Consider the following 23,537-nt stretch of genomic DNA (forward strand, 5'->3'; position numbering starts at 1 on the left):
CGGCTGCGGCAGCAGCTGATCGCTCGTGTTGCCCTGGACGCGTTTCTTCCCTCCGCGTGCAAGTTTGGCCCGTTTGGGGACCGCGAATGCCGCCGGCCGCTTTGGCTTGCTAGTCTCGCTTCCGCAGCGCAGCGCTTGCGCCATGGCCGAGAAGTTGCAGCCGCGCACTTTGCGGCTCTCGCCTCCCGGCTCGGGCTTAGCCGAGGGGCGCGGGGAGCGAGGGGCCGTCAGGATGTTGGGGGACATGGATGAAGAAGAAGACGACGCCTTCCAGCTTCCGACGGGAGGGTGAGAATGCGGCGCCTCTCTGCCTGGGGGGAGATGCGGGGTGTGCGGGTGTCTCTGGGTCCGCGTGAGGGGCGGGGCTGTGTGAGGGGACCAGAGCTGTATGTGGGGCTGGGGCTGCATGCGGGGCTGGGGCAGCATGCGGGGCTGGGGCAGCATGTGGGACTAAAGCTGTATGTGGTTCTGGGGCTGCATGTGGGGCTGGGGCAGCATGCGGGGCTGGGGCAGCATGCGGGGCTGAGGCTGTGTGTGGGGTTGGGGCTGCATGTGGGACTAGAGCTATATGTGGGGCTGGGGCTGCATGTGGAGCTGGGGCAGCATGCGGGGCTGGGGCAGCATGTGGGGCTGGGGCTGTATGTGGGGCTGGGGTGGGTTTGGGGCTGCGACTGTATGTGGTTCTGGGGCTGCATGGGGTTCTGGGGCTGCATGTGGGGCTGGGGCTGCATGTGGTTCTAGCACTGTATGTGGGGCTGGGGTGGGTGTGGTTCTGGGGCTGCATGGGGTTCTGGGGCTATATGTGGGGCTGGGGCTGTACGTGGGGCTGGGGCTGCATGTGGTTCTGGGTCTGTATGTGGGGCTGCGGCTGCATGTGGGGCTGGGATGGGGGGGTGCAGGCTTGCAAAAGGTGTTTCCGAGCACATGCAGAGGGGTTTGTCTGCAAATACGTGCTGTTAGGCGCTACAATCCAGAGGGCCAAAGGAACCCCACACCTTTTGTAGAGTGAGGGAATACATTATGTTTTAGTAGTGGTTTGGGACTAGGAAGTTCGGCCCAAGGGTTAATGGGGAAAGGAGGATTATTCTTCAAAAGCAAGACTTATCTGGGGGTAGACTCCACTGAATTCAACTGAACTTCCCCATGAATGTATAGGGTTGATTTGCATACAAATGCCTGTTGCCTGTGCTGTGGTGAAATATTTTCCCTTTTCCTAATTCTAGCTTTCTGTTTCCACTTCTTCTGTGCTGATGTTACACTGAGAGAGAGTCACAAAGTGAGCTTCATCTCCAAGTGGGGGTCTGCACCCTGATCTCCCAGGTCACAATTTGGCATTCTAACTCCTGCCCTAAAGCGGGTGCCAGTAACAGGACTGAATGGAGGTGTTTTGTGGTCTTAGATTCCTTCTACAAAAGGAACCCTAAGAAAGATTTCTAGTGCCCTTTACACTGTGACATTTTAGGTGTTCAAATAAGGGCAGTGCACTGCTGCTTTTGGCAACACTGGCAGTGAGCAAAGGTCAGAGTGACATATAGCCAGTGGGAGTTGTAGTTCAGAAATTTATGGAGAACTGTAGATGCCCCCCCCCCAATATTCAAAATATAGTCCAGGCCCCCACAAGGTTTGGGGGACAATGGACTGCCCCCCTGCTTAAAAATTTTGCTGACCCCTGATCTATGTCTTCCCAGATTGTCACTCTCCCCAGAAGGAGAAGCCAAGCTCACAATCTCTGTTCCGCTCGCTTCTTTTGGGAGCCCCTTAAACATGCATGTTGCCAGTTGTGGTTTTTCTCTAGCTGGAATCCTGTAAGAACTGCTTAGGGATGATACAGGATAGATTTTCATATCTCTCACAAGGTCATGCAGCCATTCCAGAGGATTGCTGTTGTGCAAACGCAGAATTGCCTTTGGAAACCTTAGCTGTTTAATTCACCCCCCACTGCCCACGCCTTACTTTGCTGATGCTTCAGGATGGAAAAGAGAGGGGAGGGGTAATGACACGAGAAAACAGCAGCCAACATTGAATGGGTGGGAGCTGGAGAACCGACTGGGGCGCTTGAACAGCGATGTCAGACCTACAGCGAACAGAGTACCTTTGGCAGGCAGTCCATGGGTTTGTTTCATCGGGACCATCTGTTTGGGGTGCTGTCAGGCATTTAAAATGGGCACTTCACCCCTTGGTATAGCATGAAGTTTGGGGCTAAGTCTGGAAATTTAATGTTTGAAGATACTTGGTCTTAGTGTTTGTTCATTTGTTTTAATCTGCAAGTTTCTAGCTCTCAGGAGTGCAGAGAAGTGGGCTAGGATGTGGGGTAACTGGTAAGTTTCAGCTCCCAGAACAACCCTGAGATGAGATACTTCTGAATGTCTGTAGAGAAAACCACTTGTGTTCAGCCAGGTTTATTCCCTCTTCCCACCTTCCTGACAGTGAATTGTCCCGTGTGGGGAAAGGTAAACCGCAAGGGCAGGGCTTGTATCCATTTTCAATAATGGATTCCTTTACAATTTTATTTTTGTTTACAGTGGTACCTTGGTTCTCAAACTTAATCAGTTCCGGACGTCTGTTCCAAAACCAAAGTGTTCCAAAACCAAGGTGTGCTTTCCCATAACTAGACTATTAAAAACTGGCAGTGATTTACCCATTGCCATTGGAGGGACGAGGGTGCGTGATGGGGGGAGTTCCAGCTGGGGAGGGGGATGGAAAGGAAGGCGACTATTCTGGACAACAGCTACACGAGAAATATGTAAAATAACTAAGCAAGTATTAGACATCACCACAGAATTGGCCCTACTAAACATCTTCCAAGACAACAATGCCCATTTACACCCACCTATTTTCAGCAGCCAGAAACACCATAACCAGACACTGGAGAGACCTGTCAGGAGTAAGCATGGACCCATGGTACCAAATAGTATGGGAAACAGCCCTACTAGAAAAATTAACCAATAAACTGAAACTGACACGGGGACAAACAGAAGAAGACACCTGTCAGGGAACTGCCATCAGAGCCAAGGGTGAAGGTAAGGCTCCCCAATGACGCTGGAGAGGGAACCAGCAAGGAGAGAGGGGGAGCTTCCTCTGGGGAAGGAGATAGGCGTGACGCTAGGAAGAAAGGGGAGGCTGAGGGAGCTTCGGAGGGAGGGCTCTGAGACTGTTCCAGCGAGACCAGCGGGGAGAGCACAGAACCTCCGCTTGGGACGCCCACTCTGTGCAGAAAGCTTCCGCGCAGGGAGGCTAGGCGGAGACTTGGTGTCAAAGAACTTTTATGTTGGAAAAAGTTCAGGAAATGCCCACTGACGGATTCTGCCAGTGATTGAGACAGCCACGGAGTAGAGGCTGTCCAGCCAGGGGAAAGCTTTAACCAAGCAACTCAGCTTGCACCAGTTTGCGGCTTACGCACAAGCAACCCCAACCCCCATTACAGCAATCCGTCAGTCCTTGACGTTGCTTGTGCACAGGCAGCATCCTGAGTCAGACCGGAGGAGCAGGCGCCGGAGAGGGAGCCAGGGGAGGACCAACTCTGGAGGAGAGAAACAGAGATTTGGAACAGCAGCTGGCTTTACTAGCGGCGTGGCTAGATGAAAGGCGGACTCAGGGGAAACCCACCCCCATTGCAAGGAAGGTACCGGGACTGGTGCATAAGTTTGGGGGCAATCCGAGAGACTATAATGCATTTAAGACGGAGGTGCAGTACGCACTGGACCTGCAGTATGATGACTTTGTGGACGATGGGGCGAGGGTAGCCTATGTGATAGGGCATCTTCAAGACGGTGCCAGGGAATGGGTCAGACCCTTAATGGCAGTGGAAAATGCTGCCTTAAAGGACCTGAGGAAATTTTTTAGCGCCATGGACCACATGTTTTCCAGTGAAGTGGAGCAGAGCGTGACGTGCAGGGAACTGATGGCGTGCAAACAAGGGAGCCAATCAGTTAGAGAGTACTGGTCGCGGTTTTCGATGCTCATCCACAAACTTGGGTGGGAACTGGGTTCGGAACCAGTGCAGATGTTATTTGAGGAAGGCTTAGCCCCTTCAGTAAAAGACGAACTTTCCCGCTCGCTCCGCCCGCAATTGATGGATCAGCTGACTAAAATGGCGCTTGCGGTTGGAGTACGCCAAGAGGCGCGCGCTCTTGAGAAGCGGGAAGGTAGAGCGGAGCGTTGGCATGACAACCGCATTCCTGAAATGCCGGAGCAACCTTCCGAGCCAGCGGAACCAATGGAAATCGGAGGCGCGTGCGTGCGCGGGGTTTCAAACTCCAGCGAGGTGCGCAAAAAGGAGGGGAAAATGACCCGGAAGTGTTTTCTCTGCCAACAGCCTGGACATTTTGCCAGAGTCTGCCCTCAGAGAAAGGCATGGCAAGGAATGGTGGGGGTGGTGGCTGGCAGTGAGGAGGAGGGGAATAAAGAGCAGGGAAAAGCCAGCGCTTGGCTGCCGAGCAGCGGGCACAGCAGCCAGGCGAGCAACCAGTAAGAGTGCCCAGACCAGACCCCCCCCCCGAGCAGCCATAGCCATAGAGGTGGTGCTAGAACTCCCCAACGGACACCCAATTAAGGTGAAGGCACTGCTGGATTCAGGCAGCTCTTGCAACTTCTTTAGAAAGGACTTTGCACTAGAGCACTAGCTCCACCTGGTGCCTTTAGAGCACCCCTTGCAAGTAAAGACCATTGATGGGAGAGAACTCCTGGGGGGAGACGTGACCCACCAGACTCCTCCCATGAAGATGAGGGTCTCCAGGCACACTGAGACAATTGCCTTTCACGTGGCCACACTAGCCGGGCCACCAATCATCCTGGGGATGAGCTGGCTGGCACTGCATGATCCAGTAGTGGCATGGCACCAGCGGACAGTCGCCTTTGGGTCAGCTCACTGCTTGGAACACTGCCGGGGGGGGGGAGACCCCGAGGATGGCCGTAGCCAGGGTGGCAGGGATGGGGGCAGAGGAAAAGAGGAGGGTACCGCCACAATACGCTGATTTGGAAGAAGTCTTCAGTGAGAAGGAGGTGGATAGACTACCCCCCCATAGGTCTTTTGACTGTCAAATCAACCTACTCCCAGGGGCTCAGCTGCCAGTGGGTAAGCTGTATGCCATGTCGGACAGAGAGATGCAGGAGTTGCGGAAGTTTATTGACAAGAACCTGAAGAGGGGTTTCATAAGAGAATCGAGGGCGGTGGGGGGCAGTCCAGTGTTCTTTGTGGACAAAAGAGACTCCAAAAGCCCAGATTAATTGTGGATTATCGGGGGTTAAACCTGGTATCGGAGCCAGTGACCTTCCCAATGCCCAGAATTGATGACATTTTGACCAGGGTAAGGAAGGAAATTTTTTTTACCAAGTTGGACCTTCGAGGGGCGTACAATTTGATTAGGATGAGGGAAGGGGATGAATGGAAGACCACCATGTTCACCCCCCTGGGGGCTTTTGAGTACTTAGTTATGCCCTTTGGATTACAATTGGGCTCCGCCTGTTTTCAATCGTTCATGCACCACGTGTTGGGGTCCCTACTGTACAAGAATTGCGTGGCCTTTCTAGATGACGTGCTAATCTACTCGGAGAACGAGGAACAGCATGTTAAAGACGTCAGAGAAGTGCTAAAGAGGCTGCAGGAACACCAGTTGTGGGTGAAACTGGAGAAGTGCCAATTCCATGCCCGAGAGGTCGAGTTCCTGGGTTACAGGTTGTCGGACAAGGGCTTAGCCATGGACCCAAGCAAGGTGCAGGCGGTGCTAGAATGGAAGACCCCCAAGAACCGGAAGGACGTACAGAGGTTCCTGGGGTTTGCGAATTTCTATAGGAAGTTCATCAAGAACTTCGCGCACTTAACTGCACCCATCACCGATTGTCTCAGTAGCAAGAAGAAGTTCGTGTGGACGGAAGAGGCACAGCAATCATTTGAAAGACTAAAGAGAGCGTTCACTTCGGAAGAGCAGCTCTTGCACGTGGATCTGCAGAAGCCAATGAGGCTGGAGACAGACGCATCAGACAGAGCGGTGGGGGCCGTACTGCTCCAGCCGGGAAACCAGTCCGACTGGAGACCGTGCGCCTTTTTCTCAAGGAAGCTGAGCAAGTCAGAACAGAACTACACGGTGTATGACCGGGAACTGCTTGCAATTTACGAAGCGTTCCAACGCTGGAGACATTTGTTGATAGGGGCTCAGCACAAGATCCAGGTGTGCACCGACCATAAGAACCTGGAATACTGGAGGACTGCATGGGTTCTCAACCAGAGACAGATGCGGTGGGCTCAGGAGTTCTCCAAGTTCTCTTTTGAGATTCGGTACGTACCGGGAGAGGAAAACGTCCGAGCAAACGCCCTCTCCTGGAAACCGGAGTACTTGGAAGGAGAGGGAGCGCCGGAAGTACGACATGTCATACCCGAGGACCGGTGGGTGTGGGGGGGAGTATTGGTCGGGAAATGAGAACTAGCAGGGTTGACGAGGGACGACGAGTACGCCCAAACAAAGATCAGGGAGCTCCGGGACGCAGGAGAAAATCAGGGGGGTTTTGAGGAAAGAGAAGGGGCATTGTATTACAGGGGAGCATTGTACATACCAGAGGGGGATTTGAGGAGGAGAGTACTCAAACAACTACATGACAACCCCACGGCAGGGCATTTTGGTCAACACAAAACCATGTTGCTTGTCACCAGGCAGTTCTGGTGGCCAAGAGTGAGGGAAGACATGCGGGAGTACATACGGGGTTGTGACCGCTGCCAGCGGGCTAAGGGGGAGAAAGCAGCCCCCGCGGGGTTACTAGAACCCTTGCCCATTCCGGGAAGACCATGGGAGGTGGTATCCATAGATTTTATGACCGATTTGCCTAAGTCCAGGGGAAAAACAGCCGTCATGGTGGTAGTTGACTTGTTAACCAAGATGTGCCATTTCATTGCTTGTTCACATGCAGTCACGACAGAGGAAACAGCTAGGCTGTTTGTAGATCACGTCTTCCGGTTGCATGGTGCCCCCTTGAGGGTTTTATCCAATAGAGGAAGGCAATTCACTTCCAGATTCTGGAGGAAGCTCATGAGCTTGCTCCAAGTTGAGGTGAGTTTCTCGACGGCCTGACACCCAGAAACCAACGGACAAGCAGAAAGGGCCAATAGCATTCTCCAACAGTACCTACGCTGCTATGTCAGCGAGAGGGAGAACGACTGGGTGGAAAGGCTAGCGCTGGCCGAATTTGCTTACAATAACGCTGAACATGTGTCCACGGGGATGAGTCCGTTCATGGCCAATTACGGGTGTCCCCAGGCCCTTCCCAGGGGAGGGGGAGGAGAGGTGGAGTGTGCCTGCGGCAGAGGAATCTGTGGAAGAAATGGAGGTCTTACACCAACAGCTTAAGATGAACCTGGAGAGGGCCAAGGAAGCGTACAAGAGGCAGGCAGACAAGCACCGCAGAGAAGGGAATACCATAAGGGTTGGGGACCGGGTGTGGTTGTCAACCAAAGGACTACCGTTCAAGGGAGGTTGTAAAAAACTACGGACAAGGCGACTGGGACCTTTCGAGGTAACACAGCAGGTGAATCCTGTGGCCTTTAGGCTCAACTTGCCGACCAACATGAAACTGCATCCGGTGTTCCACAGGTCTTTACTCTCACCATACCGGGAAGGGAGGGAGTTTCCGGGGCGAGAGAGAGAGATCCCCACTCACCCACAGGTGGAGGAGAGGGAACTCAGCAGTCAAGCAGTGGAAATTCTTGATTCAAGGTGGAGGGGGAGGCAGGTGGAATATTTGGTAGCTTGGGAGGGGGAGCCTGAGTCGGAAAACACGTGGGTTCCTGAAGGAGGGATCAGGGATGAGTATCTGCTGGAGGAGTTTCACCGCAGGTTCCCAAGGAAGCCGAAACCATTAGAGAGATTCTGGGAGGAGCAATTTGGCACCACGGATGAAGAAGACGAGTTTATAGGGTATCCGACCTCCGAGGAGGAGAGAGGGGAGGTATCAGAGGAAGAGGGCTCAGATTGGGGAGATTGGCCAGCAGAAAGAGACAGCAGCAGGTGGAGAACGATGTTTGAATCGTCTGAGGAAGGGGACAGCTCATTCCAGGGATTCCCCGCATCACCGCTCAGGGAACCGGCCGGGGGTGAGGAGGGCCCTGGGGGGGAGGTGGATGTCGGGGAACTGCCATCAGAGCCAAGGGTGAAGGTAAGGCTCCCCAATGACGCTGGAGAGGGAACCAGCAAGGAGAGAGGGGGAGCTTCCTCTGGGGAAGGAGATAGGCGTGACGCTAGGAAGAAAGGGGAGGCTGAGGGAGCTTCGGAGGGAGGGCTCTGAGACTGTTCCAGCGAGACCAGCGGGGAGAACACAGAACCTCCGCTTGGGACACCCACTCTGTGCAGAAAGCTTCCGCGCAGGGAGGCTAGGCGGAGACTTGGTGTCAAAGAACTTTTATGTTGGAAAAAGTTCAGGAAACGCCCACTGACGGATTCTGCCAGTGATTGAGACAGCCACGGAGTAGAGGCTGTCCAGCCGGGGGAAAGTTTTAACCAAGCAACTCAGCTTGCACCAGTTTGCGGCTTACGCACAAGCAACCCCAACCCCCATTACAACACCTTTACCCCGGTATGGCTCCTCTTTATCACGTACACAGCCCAACAAGACAATGACAATAATCCAGCAACAGCATATAAATCAATATGGCTAACCTGATCCAAAACACCCACCCATCCCACTCACACATAAAAACAAAGATCACCACAGCCAATCACAAACAAACAACCACACCTTAGGCCAACCCCAACCTCTCTCACCACCAAAGGAACACTAGTGAACAGCACAAGCAGCGCTGACACCAAACCCTACATACATTAAGCATAATAGAAACATCGCCACCTGACCACACCGCTACCCATCTTCCCCCTCTCCACCCTTTTTTTTCCTCCCCCTAATGTCTCAACAAATGAAACGGATTTGTAAAAATGTTACATGGAAAAAATACGAGAGACATTACACATACTTCTGTAAAACAAGAAAATCCTTAATTTTTTAAAAAATTAAAAAATAAGGGAAGCCCAGGTCAAGCAGCAAGCGAGCCAGCATTGGAAGTGTGGCACTCAAAACGAAAATGCCCCCCCCCCAACGAAGTACGTTCAGATTCCAAAAAAAGTTTGAAAACCTGAACACTTATTTCCGGGTTTGAAGCGTTTGGATTCCAAGTACCGTATTTTTCGCTCTATAACACGCACCTGACCATAACACGCACATCGTTTTTAGAGGAGGAAAATAAGGGAAAAAACATTCTGAATGAAACAGTGGATGTATCATTTTTGGGCTTCATGCTGTGGCCACAGACATGTGATCTGATGGTGAATTTGGGGTGACCCAATGCAAAAATCCTGAGAATTCCTGTGGATCCATGCTTTGTAACCACATTTTTGCACCATTGCAGCCCCAGGCAACAGTGGGTGCGTGATTTTTTTGGTGCAGGCTGTAGCCATGGCCACAGACATGTGATCTGATGGTGAATTTCGGGTGACCCAATGCAAAAATCCTGAGAATTCCTGTGGATCCATGCTTTGTAACCACGTTTTTGCACCATTGCAGCCCCAGGCAACAGTGGGTGCGTGATTTTTTTGGTGCAGGCTGTAGCCATGGACATGCTATGTGATCGGATGGTGAATTTGGGGTGACCCAATGCAAAGATCCTGAGAATCCCTGTGGATCCATGCTTTGTAACCACGTTTTTGCACCACTGCAGCCCCAGGCAACAGTGGGTGCGTGATTTTTTTGGTGCAGGCTGTAGCCATGGACATGCTATGTGATCTGATGGTGAATTTGGGGTGACCCAATGCAAAGATCCTGAGAATCCCTGTGGATCCATGCTTTGTAACCACATTTTTGCACCATTGCAGCCCCAGGCAACAGTGGGTGCGTGATTTTTTTGTTGCAGGCTGTAGCCATGGACATGCTATGTGATCTGATGGTGAATTTGGGGTGACCCAATGCAAAGATCCTGAGGATCCATGTGGATCTATGCTTTGTAACCACATTTTAAGTGGGGAGCGAAGGAAAAACAAAGAAGGGACATGAGAGGGGTGTGCAGAGAAGCAGCTGGCTAAGAATGCAGGAGAGGGATTTAACGGGAGGGAGGAAAGAAAGGCAAAAGTTTCCCCCCACCCAAGCCAGCCATCTCTCTCTCTCTCTCCCTCCCTCCCTCCCTCCCTCCCCCTCTCTCTCTCCCTCCCCCTCTCTCTCCCTCCCCCTCCCCCCCTCTCTCTCTCCCTTCCCCCCTCTCTCTCCCTCTCCCCCAGCAGCACAGAGAGGAATTCCCCTCTGCTTGCCTGGAGGGGAGGGGCTTTCCCTGCTCTTTGTTCCGTTTCAGCAAACACAGCAACGAAACAGAGAAGGGTGGGCAGTAAGACCCTGAGGCAGAATGCAGGAAAGCAGCCACTTCCTCTTTTCAGGTTTCGCTTCTCCGTGCAGCGCCGCGATTTGATTTTTTGCCTGATTTTTGCCTGATTTTTCGGCTCCAGGGACCACACATTCGCTCTATAACACGCACAGACATTTCCCCTTCCTTTTTAGGAGAAAAAATCTGCGTGTTATAGAGGGAAAAATACGGTAGCTTGTGAACTAAGCTGTTCAAAAACCAAGGTACCACTGTACTAGGTTCTATAAAAGCTTGGGTGCAATAATTGGGCAACGGCTTTTTCAGTTTTAGGGACTTTGTAGTTTAGACAAAAAGCAAGTAAGAGATAATATGATAGAAGTTTATCACATTAGGCATGGCATGGAGAAAGTGGATAGGGAACAGTTTCTCTCCCTCTTGTGAACATCCAATGAAGCTGAATGTTGGAAGACCTTCAGGAAAGGCAAAAGAAAGTACTTTCTCACACCATGCACAGTTAAACTACAGAACTCTCCCGCAGGAGGCAGGAATGGCCACCAACTTGGGTGACTTTAGAAGAGGATTAGAAAAATTCAGGGGGGAGAAGGCTAGCGATGTTTAGTCACCGTGGCTGTGCTCACCAAGTTGGTGGCAGCAGGGCTGCTGAACCAACTGTTGCTGGAAGCCACAGGAGGGGAGAGTCCTCTTGTGCTTGGGTTCTGTTGGCTACTGTAAAAACAGAATGCTGGACTCGCTGGGCCTTTATCCAGATCCTGCAGGCTTTTCTTTTGTTCTTAAGAGAGGTTATAGAAACTTGATAGGAAAAGGAAGGGATTGTCTCCAACTAAGTTCTGCTTAGAGAAGACTCACAATGTGTCTACTCCTTTAGGTAAAGGGGCCCCTGACCATTAGGTCCAGTCGTGACCGACTCTGGGGTTGCGGCACTCATTTCGCTTTATTGGCCGAGGGAGCCGGCGTACAGCTTCCGGGTCATGTGGCCAGCATCCTAATCACTGACAGGATTCTAGTTTTTGAATCCATTACTCTCTGGTCTTTGGGGAAGGCTGCAACAAAATCGCCAACTTGCAGTGAAACATGAGCATCTTTGTGCTTGCAGATACATGTCTTGTTCCCATCCGCTTGCCTCTCTCTGGAATGAAGTGAATGGTTACTTTTCTCTCTGCCCAGGACCAGGCTGGCCTCTCTCTTTGAACAGGATCAGACAACAACAGAATCTGGAAATGTGCTCTTCCAATACAGACCATCCAAGCGGGCCAAAATTAGTCATCCAGCTACCGGTAAGTAAACTGTTCACAATGCCTAGGAACATAAGACGAGCCCTTGTGGACCAGGCCAGTGGCCCATCTAGTCCAACCTTTGGCTCTGAAGCCCCACAGAATCAACTGGGTTGTCTGTGGCAACTCCCGAGTAGTGCTGGGGAGAGACCCCTGACCTGGGGCTCCAGAAAGGTGACGGTCTTCTGGATTCACCACACTGAGGTAGATGGACCCAGTGGTTTGACACCATACAAGGCAATTTCCTGTTTTTCATTAATCTGAGCAACTGGCTTGGTCCCAAGACAAGGGAGCTAACTTGGCCTGATGTTTGCAAGCAATGTTCTGTTTGCGACAGAGCACTTAACCTTCTCATGTGCTGCTCCAGCTGCAGGTCTGTCTACCCAGAAGCATCCTCCTGCAGCTGCTCCTGCAGCCGCTGCTGCTCCTGCGCCCACTGCAGCAGTGCAGTCAGTCTTCTTCTCTACAGTTGTTCATGCATATTTGTTGTGAGTACTACAGTAGAGGGGATGAGCTGCAGTGTGTTCTTGCTACCCAAATCCTGTGCTCACATCTTTTGCAATCATCTCTCCATCTTGCCTGGCTTCTTCGGAAAGAGGTGGAACTGAACAACAGTGGGGGGTGGTCGATTAGGGCAAATGGGGCACTGCCAACTCAACCTCAGCCTGCCCCCACCTGCCTGTTGTTGTTGTTTTACTTCCAGCCAATCAGGCTGTGGATATCATTGACTCTGGCTCAATGTGCTGTTGATTTCCTTGCCTTATGCCACACCAGTGAAAGCAGGTCCAGTAGGAAGGTACCCCCTCATTCTGCCCTCAGCTGCCTCCCACCTACCTGCCTTCTTACATCGAACCGATCCTGAGGGCAGGACTGCCTGTCAGCTTCCTCTTCCCTCTCAGTCTCCATGGTGCCATGGTAGAACACAGGAGGGAGGAGGAGGACTTAGCTGGCCCTACCTGTCGTTGGCTCTGGTGCCACCTAGAGTTGGGCTCCCTGCATTCACCCCAATGAGGCACCAGCCAACACTGAACTGAAATGAGGATAGAGACCTCCTGGGATGGGGAGCTTGTGGGCTGATAAAATGTTGCTGGGCTGCTACCGCCCACCCCCCACATCGCCCCTCACCGCTGGCCAGATGGCCTAGGCTGATGGGAGTCAAACAACCCCTGGGAAGTCTTTGTAAAGAGCTGCTTAATATAACCCATGGGGTTGGCATGGTGGCAACAATTGTGGGAAGCTAAGAGGTGTTCTCTTCTCATTCCAGTACCAATGGGAAATATGTGAAACATGGCAAGTATGGAGCAGCTGTAGTGGGCAGCAATGCAACCAAGGAGGTAAGAGGAGGAGGTGTGGTGTCTTGAAGTAGCCTGGCCTTCTGTCAACCTGCTGTCCTCCTGATATTTTGGACTACAGCTGCTGTCGGTCCTAAACATCTGGAGGATACCGGGTTGATGTAGGTTGGGCTAAGGAAATGCTTCCCTTTCTCTGAATCCTGGTTTTCTGATGATGTCTTACTCTGGAAAAAGCAAAGGTGCTGTTTTGGCTCCTGTCTCTTTCTGCCCAATCAGCTCACAAGGGTTATAGCTCCCATTGTTCTTATTCTGACCTCACTTCTCTACAAAAAGTATTTTCAGCAGGGAAGGGGCTGTCACTCAGTAACACAGCATCCACTTTGCAGACAGAAGCTCCCAAATCCAATCGCTAGCTCCTCTGGGTAGGGCTGGGGACACTGCTGCCGGTCAGAGTAGGCAGTCCTGAGCTAGAGAGACCAGTGGTTTGATTCAGTCCAAGGCCCTGTGCTCTTATTTAACTAGAACCATGTGGACTAGCATCTTGACAAAAGAAGGGCCTAGGGGGTATTGTGTGCGGAGTGGATAGAGGGAGGTGGGATGGTAACTTTGTCGTGGCTTGAAAAATCAATAAACGTTCCCCACCACACTCAAAAAAGGAAGTGGGTTTCAGCAGTTTATGGTGGAAAAGGGATTCAGTTTTTCCAGCCTCTGTCCGTTTCAGCCCAGTCAGCCAGCTCTTCAGTGGTTTGTTCTGCCCCACTTTGCTATGAAAGGATTCACAGGTGTTTTACAAGCAATGGATAAAATATGTCAGGAAACATATGCGTTTATTCCAGGAAGACTCTGGTATGATTGCCTTGTCCTACTGCGCCGTTGCAGGTGTTATAGCATAGCCAATGGGTGTTATAGCATAGCACCAAAGGTTCCCCACGCCTGCTCCATTGTAACGAAGTCACTCCACATGTAACTAAGCCAGGCACCTGCAACCAAAGCAATTCCTGCGATCAACACCTCTGATGTATTTATATCTTAATGTGTCATTTGGCTGTTGGGGTGCTGTGGAAATGCTACATGGTATAAGAAGAGCTCCAGGTGCTTTTGAAAACAGCCAGCCCCGTAATTTTTGATTCCTCACTTTTGCTCTTGTTTTCTTCTGTCCTTCCGTCTCCTGTGGAATCCAGTACAAAGTGCTTCTTTATATCAGCCAGCTGCAGCAGATTGCGACCGCCAGCATCCATGCTTGCTTTGTATTCACGGTAAGCTTTGACGTTAAGACCTGCAAGGACCATGGCATAGGCTGAAGCTAAGCAGAATTCTTTGGTGGTTTGAAATGCACATTGCATATGAAGTCTCAGCTGTGGTCAATAAATTTCAGTGGGTCTGCTTTCAGTAGGGCTAATGCTTGTTGCAACCCATTAGATTTGAGTAGTGTTAGATCCAAGGGGCCACTCTATGGTTAAAACACTTACCTAGAGGTAACAAAGTAAAGTAAATGACATTCTCTGTCCTACTGTAGCTTACATCCCTTGGGGTAGCCCTCCACCCCAAAGTCCTATAGCATTTTTCCATTTCTAAACATGACACACTACATACGTTGATGTGTGTGTGTGTGTGTGTGTGTGCTCAGAGAAGACTCACTGAAATTAATGCACCAAAGTTCATCATGTCCATCAATTTTCATGGGTCTGCTCTGAGTAGGGCTAACATTGGGACACAACCCAAAGTCTTTAGCAAGACCCATCAGGAAGAAAGTTGTTTTGAGCAGAGGTTGTCTGCTGCTCAGAATTCCACTTTCTCCTTTCTCTTTCCGCAGGTGCGGCGCAACAACTACTGCACATTTTATGATGATCAGAGGCAGAATTGGTCCATCATGTTTGAATCAGAAATGGCGGCTGTGGACTTCAGCAAACAGGTGCCAGAGGCGTGCATTGCTTTTTGGGGTGGGGAGGTTGCTGACCTGCAGACACTGAACTAGTGTTCACAGGAGCTCAGCTCTCTTGCATCAGTCACCAGACACTTTCTCTGCCAACCACTAAGAAGCATCCAGGGGCCCTGCAGGGAGGGCAAGGAATGGTGGTGTAGCCAGCTGGTGCCTTTTCAGGCCCCTGGGGTCTTCAGCCAGTGCTGCGCTGGGCCAGATTCCATAGGTGCAGATGACAATGCAGGCTAATAACACAAAGGGCTTGGTTCTTCTTCTTCACAGCTGTGCATTGCCAAGTATAACAGCATCCGTTCTCCTGACACAGTGCTGTGCCAGGATCTTGTTCTCGGAGACGGCCAAGGTGTGGCGACTGGAGATGTCCTGGAGATCACTTTTACAGGCTGGCTGTTCCAGAACGGTAGTCTTGGGCAGGTGAGACCTGGCAGAGGGGGTGGCTGGGGATGATGGGGGTTGAAGTCTCTAGCAGCACTGCATAGCCACAGCTTTCCCACTCCTGGTTTATAGTTTGCATACAGCCCTTTTCTCCCACAACCCCGTCTTTTTGCCTTTCAATAACATTGCAAGGAAATTCCTCCTGAAACAGGAGAGGGACTTGGTGAGGCTCACCCAGCTTGCTTCACAGCTCAGTGTGCATTTGACCCCAACCCCAATGAGCTCTAGACAGTGCTTTTCCATGGGGCTTGCATTGGTTGCTCTCCAGAGGTGGGGCCTTGCCCAGCCTTGCCACCCTTTCTCAACTGGGGATGCCAGGGAGGGAACCCAGGACCTTCTTCCTGGGAAGCACATGCTGTTAGGCCCTAAGCTACACCTGTCACCAAGGACCAGATCCTATTTCTCAAACTCATTTTACACAATCTGCAACATGGGAGGCACCGCTAGGTAGGGGATTCAACATAGAAAGCTGCCTTGCACTGCATCAGGCCACTGGTCTAGGTTGGCATCGCCCACATTGACTGGCAGTAGCTCTCCAGGCTTTCAAGCAAAATCCTTTCCCTGACCTTACTTGGAGATGCCAGGATTGAACCTGGAACCTTCTGCCTGCAAAACAGGTGCTGTGTCCCTGAGCTGTGCCCCGTCCTTCAATACTCATTGCTGTTGGCTCAGCAGTGGGAGTAGCGGAACATGAACCTATTATCTTCTGCATTAAAAGTAATTTCACCCCATTGACCTTCCACTTCTGGAACAGGTTTTCGAGTCAAATATATACAACGCAAAGTTGCTGCGTGTGAAGCTAGGCTCTGGCAAAGTCATCAAGGTAAGATGGCGCTATCTTCCCACCGCAGTGCAAGGATTCTTTCTTCCACTTCCACATCTAAGCAGAGTTCAGCAGCCCGGGCTATGTGGAAGGCTGAATAGCAGTGATGTTTTTTGAGCTCAAACCCTGATCAAATGGCTTCCTCAAGAACTGCAGGCAGGTAGCTGTCCCAGCTTGTCTACGCTTGCCAGGATCTGCTGGAATGGGAGGCCCAAACAGGGTCCCTCGATACCTGCAAAATTCCTGATCCTGCCCTACTGGTCAGTCAGGCTTGCCCTTTCCTTACAGGAGGGGTGGGGAACCTCAGGCCCAGCAGGGACTGAAACTGGCCCTCAGGATTCACCCCAGGCCATGCTCCTCGCCAAGCCTGCTCTGTGGGCTGGACCAAAACAGTCCTGGACCTCCAATGTTGCCTCTTGCTGTCCTGGATGAGAGACAGAGGGGGGAGTGTGAGTGGGTGTCTAAAGTAGCCTATTGTACAAAGGTAAAAATTACATTCGTTGCTCCTCCCACTTTCCCCTCTAGCCCCGCCCACTCCTGGCATGCTCCTCCCCACCAAATAGGTTTCCCCAGAGGGAATGGTTTTCATCCCTGCTTTAAACTACAGTACTGTCCTCAAGAGTGCAAGAGAACTGTCAGTATTCCTGTGCCCTGCTCTCAACCAGCCTTTACCAACCTGACAAACATACACACAGATGCTGTTGGCCCTTAGCGAAGGCAGTCACCCAAATTTGTTTTCTGCTTGGTTCTCCATTTCTGGAACTTGAAGGGCTGGGAAGATGCCTTAATTGGCATGAAGAGAGGAGGCAGGCGGTTCCTCCTCATCCCGCCAGCATTGGCTTACGGGTCTTCGGCAGAAGCTGAACGCATTACTCCAGACTCGACCCAGGCCTTTGAGGTGGAAGTCAAACGGGTGAGTGTGTCTTCCTCACAACCAAGAGAACCTCAGAAGGTTGTTGGGTGGTCAGTCTACTGCCTGGATAAAGTTCTACAAATGGAGGCAGTGGTTGCCTTGACCAGACTCCATGATGCCTCTTTTTTGCTCCCTTAGGTGTGGTTTGCAAAGGGCGCTGACTCCGCTGGACAGAGCCTGGGCCCCAGGGACTCCTTCACACCTTCACCAGCGCCACAATCAGAAAGCCCCGCTACAGACCCAGCCTGGCTGACTCCTCCTACTCCCGCTCCAAAGCCAGGGTGAGAAATAAATTGAGGGTGCCCTTAGCTTTTAAGCCTTCCATTCTCCCAGGTGTCACATCCTAACTCTGCATAACCTCAGCTGTATAACTCAGACCCCATCTGCACTGTACCACCTTGAGATCTACGGATGAAGTCCGGTATACAAATTCAATAAATCATAGTAAATCATTCGTTCCAAATAGCGCCATGCCACTTTCAACAGCCGTGGCTTCTTCCAAAGAATCCTGAGGGCCACCTTGTCTCATAGGCAACCTGGCAGGGGCCACATTCCAGGGCTGGGCTGGGGCTCCAGTGGACAGAGCAACAGATGCTGCTCCTGCCTTCTGTGCAGCCAGAAAATACAGCATGTGGGGCTTCTTTCTGCACACACCTCTCTCTGTCCAGGGAAGCAAGGTGCACTGTCACAGTTCAAGGACACATTCCAGCCAGGCTAACGCTCCCTTGGGGAGGTCATGAGGTGGGGTTGGTGAGGGCCTTGGCCGAGGCAGAGTCCCAAAGGCCAGTTGAGTATTCTACCCCTTAACAGACTCTTCCTACTATGCTCAGGTTTGTTAAGTCCCTTCCTTCCATGCTGCAGGGAGCCTAAAGCTCAGGTGGCCTGGCTCAGTCCCCAGGCACCCCAAGGCTGCTGCCAGCCAAAGTGGACAGTACTGGGCTGGATGGACAAATAGAGGAATACAGGAATATAGCCAGTGTGGGGTAGCAGTTAAGAGGGTTGGTCAGAGTAAGATCTGGGAGACCAGGGTTCCAATCCCCACTCTGCCATGAAGGTGACCTTGGGCCAGTCACTCTCTCTCAGCCTAAGCTACCTCACAGGCTTGTGAAGATAAAAAGGGAGGAAAACTATATACCAGTATTTGAGCTCCTTGGAGGAAAGATGGAACATAAAATAAGAACTATTATGATTCTGATATAAAGGATAGAAGCTCTCCTAGAGTGGCTTTTGAAAAGTGAGATCTACATATGATACTGCCTTGATTTCTTTTTTTACATGAGAGGATGGAAAGTATCATGCAAACATTCACGTGTGTAAAAAACAATTCTTCCCCCAGCTATGTGGAGCAGAGCAACCTGATATTTGAGCAGAGCAACAGCTCATTGCAGAGGACCATGGAGCACACCCAGGCAAGGGTCCTACATGCTGAAGAGGAGAAGGTAAGCCCTGGCAGTGTGACAGCCACAACAGGAAGGCCAAGTGACTGAGGCTGTGGGGAGGGCAAGTGCTATCCCAGGATCCCGTCCTTGAGTTCACAATCACTAGTGCAGGTCACTATTCCCCTTTGCCTGCAGGCCAGAAAGAAGTTACGTTTCTGAGCAGCAGCAGCAACAAAATAGAACAAACGATTTACCTGCACATACAAGTAAAAGATTCATAAGCTTCAGGTAATCCTTTGCACAGCACCTCAGGTTGAATTTGAGAGAACAACAGAATGTCCCTTTAAAATCTAACACAGTGACAAAAAAAAATGCACCACATTGGTCTACAGTAAGATCTCATTGGCTGCATTCACATGCCATGCTAAACTGTGGGTTGGCATGACGTGAGCAAGCACAGTGAACATCGCCCTCACCTCCTCCTATGCAGCCAAGAAGAAGGGTGTGAGAGTTTCCACTTCTAGGTAACTGCTGCTTCCTCTGTTGTCTGGACTGAGAACAGCCATTAATGTTAAGCAGAATAAGTTTCTGAAGTTAGCTTATTGAAACAAACATTTGAAGTTGGTGTGTTTGATATTAACCATAGTTGATGTTAGCTGCAGCTCGTTGTCCCGGGCAACACAGCAAACCATGGCTAGGCATAAGTGTCAGGGTTCCTGGGCGCATGAGAGGAGGAGATGTAAGGGGAGAGCACGCAGGTCCAGGTTTGCTGTGGCCTGTTCTTGCTTGGGCATCGGCGTGCAAACTCTGCCATTAAGGGATCTTCCGTGCATCTTACCCTGAGGCCGCTGGGATTTTGAGTGATATAATCAGCCCTTGGACCACAGAATAAGCAGAGTGTGCTTAGCCCCAGAATGCCATTGCCTCTTTTGATAAAACTTTCTCCCCTCTTGCTGTTCTTGCTTCTGGTGGTGTTAACTCTCCTCTCCTTGTCGCCGCTTTTCTCCCTAGCACATGCCGCCACTGGATCAGGGGTGGGACCAGGTGAGGCATTGTCCTTGGGTGTCCTGATTACCTGAGCACTTCCTTACTCCCTTCATACTTTCCAGGTCACCATTTCATACTTTTAGCAGGCGAAAACCCCACGCCTTCTGCAGGTGTCTCTCGTTGCGAAGCCTCTCTGTGCTTTGGCATCCCAGCTTCAGGGACAATGGGTTTTCCTAAATCAGTTGTGGGGGGACTCCAGGACCCTGGACCAAAGGCCACCTTCCAGGCCTATGTGTCTGGCCCTCAAAACTCCTTCCAAGCCACGCACCCTCACCAGTCCTACATTGCACCCTCCTTGACTGCTTTTGCCTGGCTGGATCAGGCCCAAAGCCTGTCTTATTCTCACAACCAGATGTCCCAAAAGGGAATTCTACAAGCAGGATCTGCGCTCACCCCACTTGCAATTCCCAGGAACAGCATGCTGCCTCCAACGGTGGAGGGAGACCTTGTGGCTGCTGGCTGTGGATAGCTTTTCCTGCTCCATTGCTAAAGCCATCCAACTTGGTGGCCTTCATTCCATCTTGTGGGAGAGAGCTCTGCTGTGTGAAGATGTCCTTTCTTTTGTCTGTCCTGAATTTTCTGGGGAAATCTTTTCTGCTCTCCATTTTATGCACCTTTGTCGTGCATGCTTTCTCCTGAACTAACTAAAAAGCCCAAGGCTTCTGCCTCCCCCTGCTCCTCATAGCCTTGCCAGTAGACCAGTTCTTCAGGGTGTTTCCTGGGAGACTCATTCTTAGCATTTGGGAGCCTCCAAAAGCACAGCTCTTGTATCCTCCCAGAAAAGGTCTTGTGACTCTCCTTCCCCATATGTTCTCCTGTCTCTTCTGCTCCTTTGTGTTGCAGGCCTGGATCAGCAAGAAGCTAGCGGAAAGTATGGTGCGGATCTCCCAAATCCAGCAGAGGTTGATGTGTCTTCAGAAGAAGGGGATGGATTACCACTCCCAACTGAATGAAGCCCTGACAGAGTCGGAGAGGCAGAAAGCCCTGGTCAACCAACTGCAGGCACAGCTGGCAGGTAAGGGAAGCTGAGAGGAGGCACTGAAATAGCAGAAGAGCACAATCCAAGCACGTGCACGGAAGTTTTATCATCCTAGGAAATTCTTTAGCTTACAGGTAGGGAGCCTGTGGCCCTCCAAATATTACTGGCCTTCACCTCTCATAAGCCCCAGCAAGCGTAACCATTGATGATGGGCACTGGAGTCCAGCAACCTCTGGAGGTCCTGCTCCTTAGGGCCTCCTGCAGTGTAGCTTTTAAAGACTCAGAGACACAATCTCCAAAAGACTCATGACTTTAATTCCATCCTTTTAAAAAGGGCAAGCTTCTGATCTCTACAAACTTGATTGATAGTTTTTCTATGCTGCTTTTTGTTGAAATGAATCTCCAGCTTACAAACAATAAGTAACATTAACATAATGTAACATAATAGAAAATATGTTTGTGCAGATTCTGCACCTTCCTTGCCCTGCATGCAAGAGCAGAGCGGTGTAAGAGTGAGAAGAAACATGTGATATGTCTATAAATGCCATGATCATCACAATTATAACAAATAAAGGCTTGACATATCTCATTTTGCATGTCATGAGTTATTTCATATATTATTTTCACTTTTTAAGTTGAATTACTGAAATAAATGAACTTTTCCACGATATTCTAATTTTTCAAGTTTCACCTGTATGTCGGAGGCCCCATCCACACTATACAGCATTATCATACCACTGCAGTCAGTCATGGCTTTCTCCCAAGGAATCCTGGGAAGTGTGGTTCGTTCCAGCTGCCAATAGTTGTGTAGAAGTGGAGAGCCCTGCTTAAGCAGCCATTTCCAACATAGATTAACAGTCTGGGAATTGTAGCTGGGGGTGGTGGCAGACCGGGGTGTCCCACCACCTCTTAGCACCCTTAAGAGAATGTTCCCATTTCCCAGAATGTTTTGTGGGAAGCTGTGCGTGTTTGACGCATATAGTGCAGATGGCGCTGTACTTAGGCTTAGCTACAGCAGTGGATGGAAACAAGGGCATGCACTGTAACTGGCTTTGTGCCCCACATCCACAGAACTTCAGAAATCGTCTGACGACATGAAAAGCAGATACCAGGAGGAGAAGCTGGGTGGGAAGAAGTTGGATGAGAAGGTGGCAGCCCTGGAAGAGGAGCTGGCTGATATCCGCATTAAGAAGGAGAATCTGGAGAAGGTAGTGCCCAGGGGTGGCAAAAGTCATCACCCGAGGCCAGAAGTGGCTCCCTTGAAAACTCTCTCTGACCCTTAGGATTCTCCCAGTGCCACACCCCTCCCCCTCTCCCCCAGCTTTGCACCCTTGACTGTTTTTTGCCTCCCTGGAAGATCTAATAATAATAATTATGATGATAATGATAAAATAATCTATATCCCGCCCATCTGGCTGGGCTTCTTCTTTCATTCTTAAATGGAGGATTGAAAGGGACAAGTGGGGAAATTAACGTATGTTGCTCCACCTACTTTTACTCTTAGCAGGCGGCCCCCAAGAGGTCAGTCAGTGGAGTGGAGTCTATTAGGCAAACAGGGCACTGCCCTCACCCAGCCACCACTTGCTTGCCTTCTTCCTTACAGCCAATCAGGATGTGGCTCTGCCTGTCATTGGGCTCCTTGCCTTCTGCCCCACCCACCTCAATGGGCAGGAGCCACCTGTCCTTGGAACACCTCTGCTCACTCTGCTGGCTTCTCATGTCTGCCGTAGGTCTCTGCTTACTGATTATTACAGGGGCTCCTGAACTGAGGTCACACAATGCAATGCCATCCATCTCTTGGCACATGGATGCTATCCAGATAATGTATGTTCCTTGTAAAATAAATGAATAAATGAAATCATCACCACATTTGGCTGTTCAGAAGCTCTTGAAAGCTCACTGTCCTTGCTGGTGTTGCTTCCCTGCCTTCTGACTCTTTGGCATCATCCTGCCCCAGGTGAAGAAGATCATGAACGAGGTCTTCCAGTGCCTGCGGGGCCAGTTCAACTTGGAGGAGTCCTATACCGGCCAGGAGGTCCTGGGTACCGTCCTGAACGCCATCAAGGTACAGCCCAGGGCAGATGGATCCTGACACTTGAATAAGATGAAATTGAGTGAACTGATCTATCATTTCTCTTCCTTTTTGTATGGTTCCAAATGTCATGAGTTTGGGTGCCAGAGTTTTGGGTGCAAGATGCCCATAACTACTGGGTTTAGTAAGTGTTAGAATTTAATCACTGCTTGGAGAGTGAAACTGAAAGTCAGGCGCTTAACAGCTGGACTCAGCTTCCTGTGTTGAGGAGATCGCTTGAGAGGTGGGCCATTAGAGAACTAATAATGAAGATGATGATGATGATTTTGTTTATACCCAGCCACTCTGGGTGGCTTCCAACACATATATAAAACATAGTCAAACATTAAACATCTTTAAAAAATGGAACACCTCACCAATTTGCAGAGGCCATGCTAACCTCTTTATCGATCCAATTTTAGTATACAGTATGTGCTGCAGACAGAAAGATGGGCCATCAGCAAGACAGACACTCTGCCAGCCAGCAGATGGGTGAAGCCCCACCCAGAGCTTTGAGATAGTGAGTTTGAAGAGAGTGCCAAAGTTTTGGTTAGGAGGAAGTTTTAGGATTTCAGTTGGCTATGGTGTGATCAAAAGAAAAAAGGCTTTCAGTGTGTTAAATGCAGCAAGCTGGAGAGGCAGGATCAGAGCACAATGCAGACTGACAGTTTGAGTTAGAGGTTGCAGCAATGGGAAAAATGGGACTCTCTTGGAGTGTATGCTGGGGGCCCCCTCTATTACAGGCTCAGGCGTAAATAAACTATATATCATTATGACACCACAGTCTACACTGTGCCTCATTTCCAAAGGAAACACAGACTAAGTGCCTAGACCCCTGGAATCTTCCACCGGTCAGAGATTGGGGTGGCATTTAGCCCCATATTTCTAATCATGGGAGCAGCAAAGAGGGTGAAGCCCAGCTCTCTAGAAATAACAGGTTGCATCTAAGGTACTACAAAGTGAAAGTCACTTAGCTGTGCCTGTGTGGCTGAGTAGGGATTCAAACCCTGGTCTCCTGAGTCCTGGTTAGAGACCAACCA

The 23,537-nt window shown here is 50.6% G+C and overlaps 1 protein-coding gene and 1 long non-coding RNA gene across 2 annotated transcripts in view; one reads left to right on the forward strand and one right to left on the reverse strand.

Moving 5' to 3' along the window:
* The window catches only part of LOC309333698 (uncharacterized protein), a 25,867-nt gene continuing 2,330 nt past the window's right edge, over positions 1-23,537 (forward strand). Inside the window, exons 1-15 of the mRNA XM_081847389.1 lie at positions 1-288; positions 11,513-11,622; positions 11,987-12,107; positions 12,884-12,953; positions 14,093-14,167; positions 14,725-14,823; positions 15,115-15,264; positions 16,040-16,108; positions 16,878-17,021; positions 17,160-17,302; positions 18,358-18,460; positions 19,412-19,444; positions 20,291-20,462; positions 21,498-21,634; positions 22,384-22,491. Of these exons, the coding sequence (XP_081703515.1) occupies positions 143-288; positions 11,513-11,622; positions 11,987-12,107; positions 12,884-12,953; positions 14,093-14,167; positions 14,725-14,823; positions 15,115-15,264; positions 16,040-16,108; positions 16,878-17,021; positions 17,160-17,302; positions 18,358-18,460; positions 19,412-19,444; positions 20,291-20,462; positions 21,498-21,634; positions 22,384-22,491 (1,680 nt within the window). The 5' untranslated portion in view covers positions 1-142. The remainder of the gene's footprint in view (positions 289-11,512; positions 11,623-11,986; positions 12,108-12,883; positions 12,954-14,092; positions 14,168-14,724; positions 14,824-15,114; positions 15,265-16,039; positions 16,109-16,877; positions 17,022-17,159; positions 17,303-18,357; positions 18,461-19,411; positions 19,445-20,290; positions 20,463-21,497; positions 21,635-22,383; positions 22,492-23,537) is intronic.
* The window catches only part of LOC309333700, a 22,625-nt gene continuing 12,890 nt past the window's right edge, over positions 13,803-23,537 (reverse strand). The window contains exons 2-3 of the long non-coding RNA XR_014152674.1: positions 13,983-14,187; positions 13,803-13,891 (exon numbers count right to left, since the gene is read on the reverse strand). This is a non-coding gene — a long non-coding RNA (uncharacterized lncRNA). The remainder of the gene's footprint in view (positions 13,892-13,982; positions 14,188-23,537) is intronic.

Source organism: Podarcis erhardii (assembly GCF_964252035.2).
Source record: "Podarcis erhardii genome assembly, chromosome: Z".
Lineage (NCBI taxonomy): Eukaryota > Metazoa > Chordata > Lepidosauria > Squamata > Lacertidae > Podarcis > Podarcis erhardii.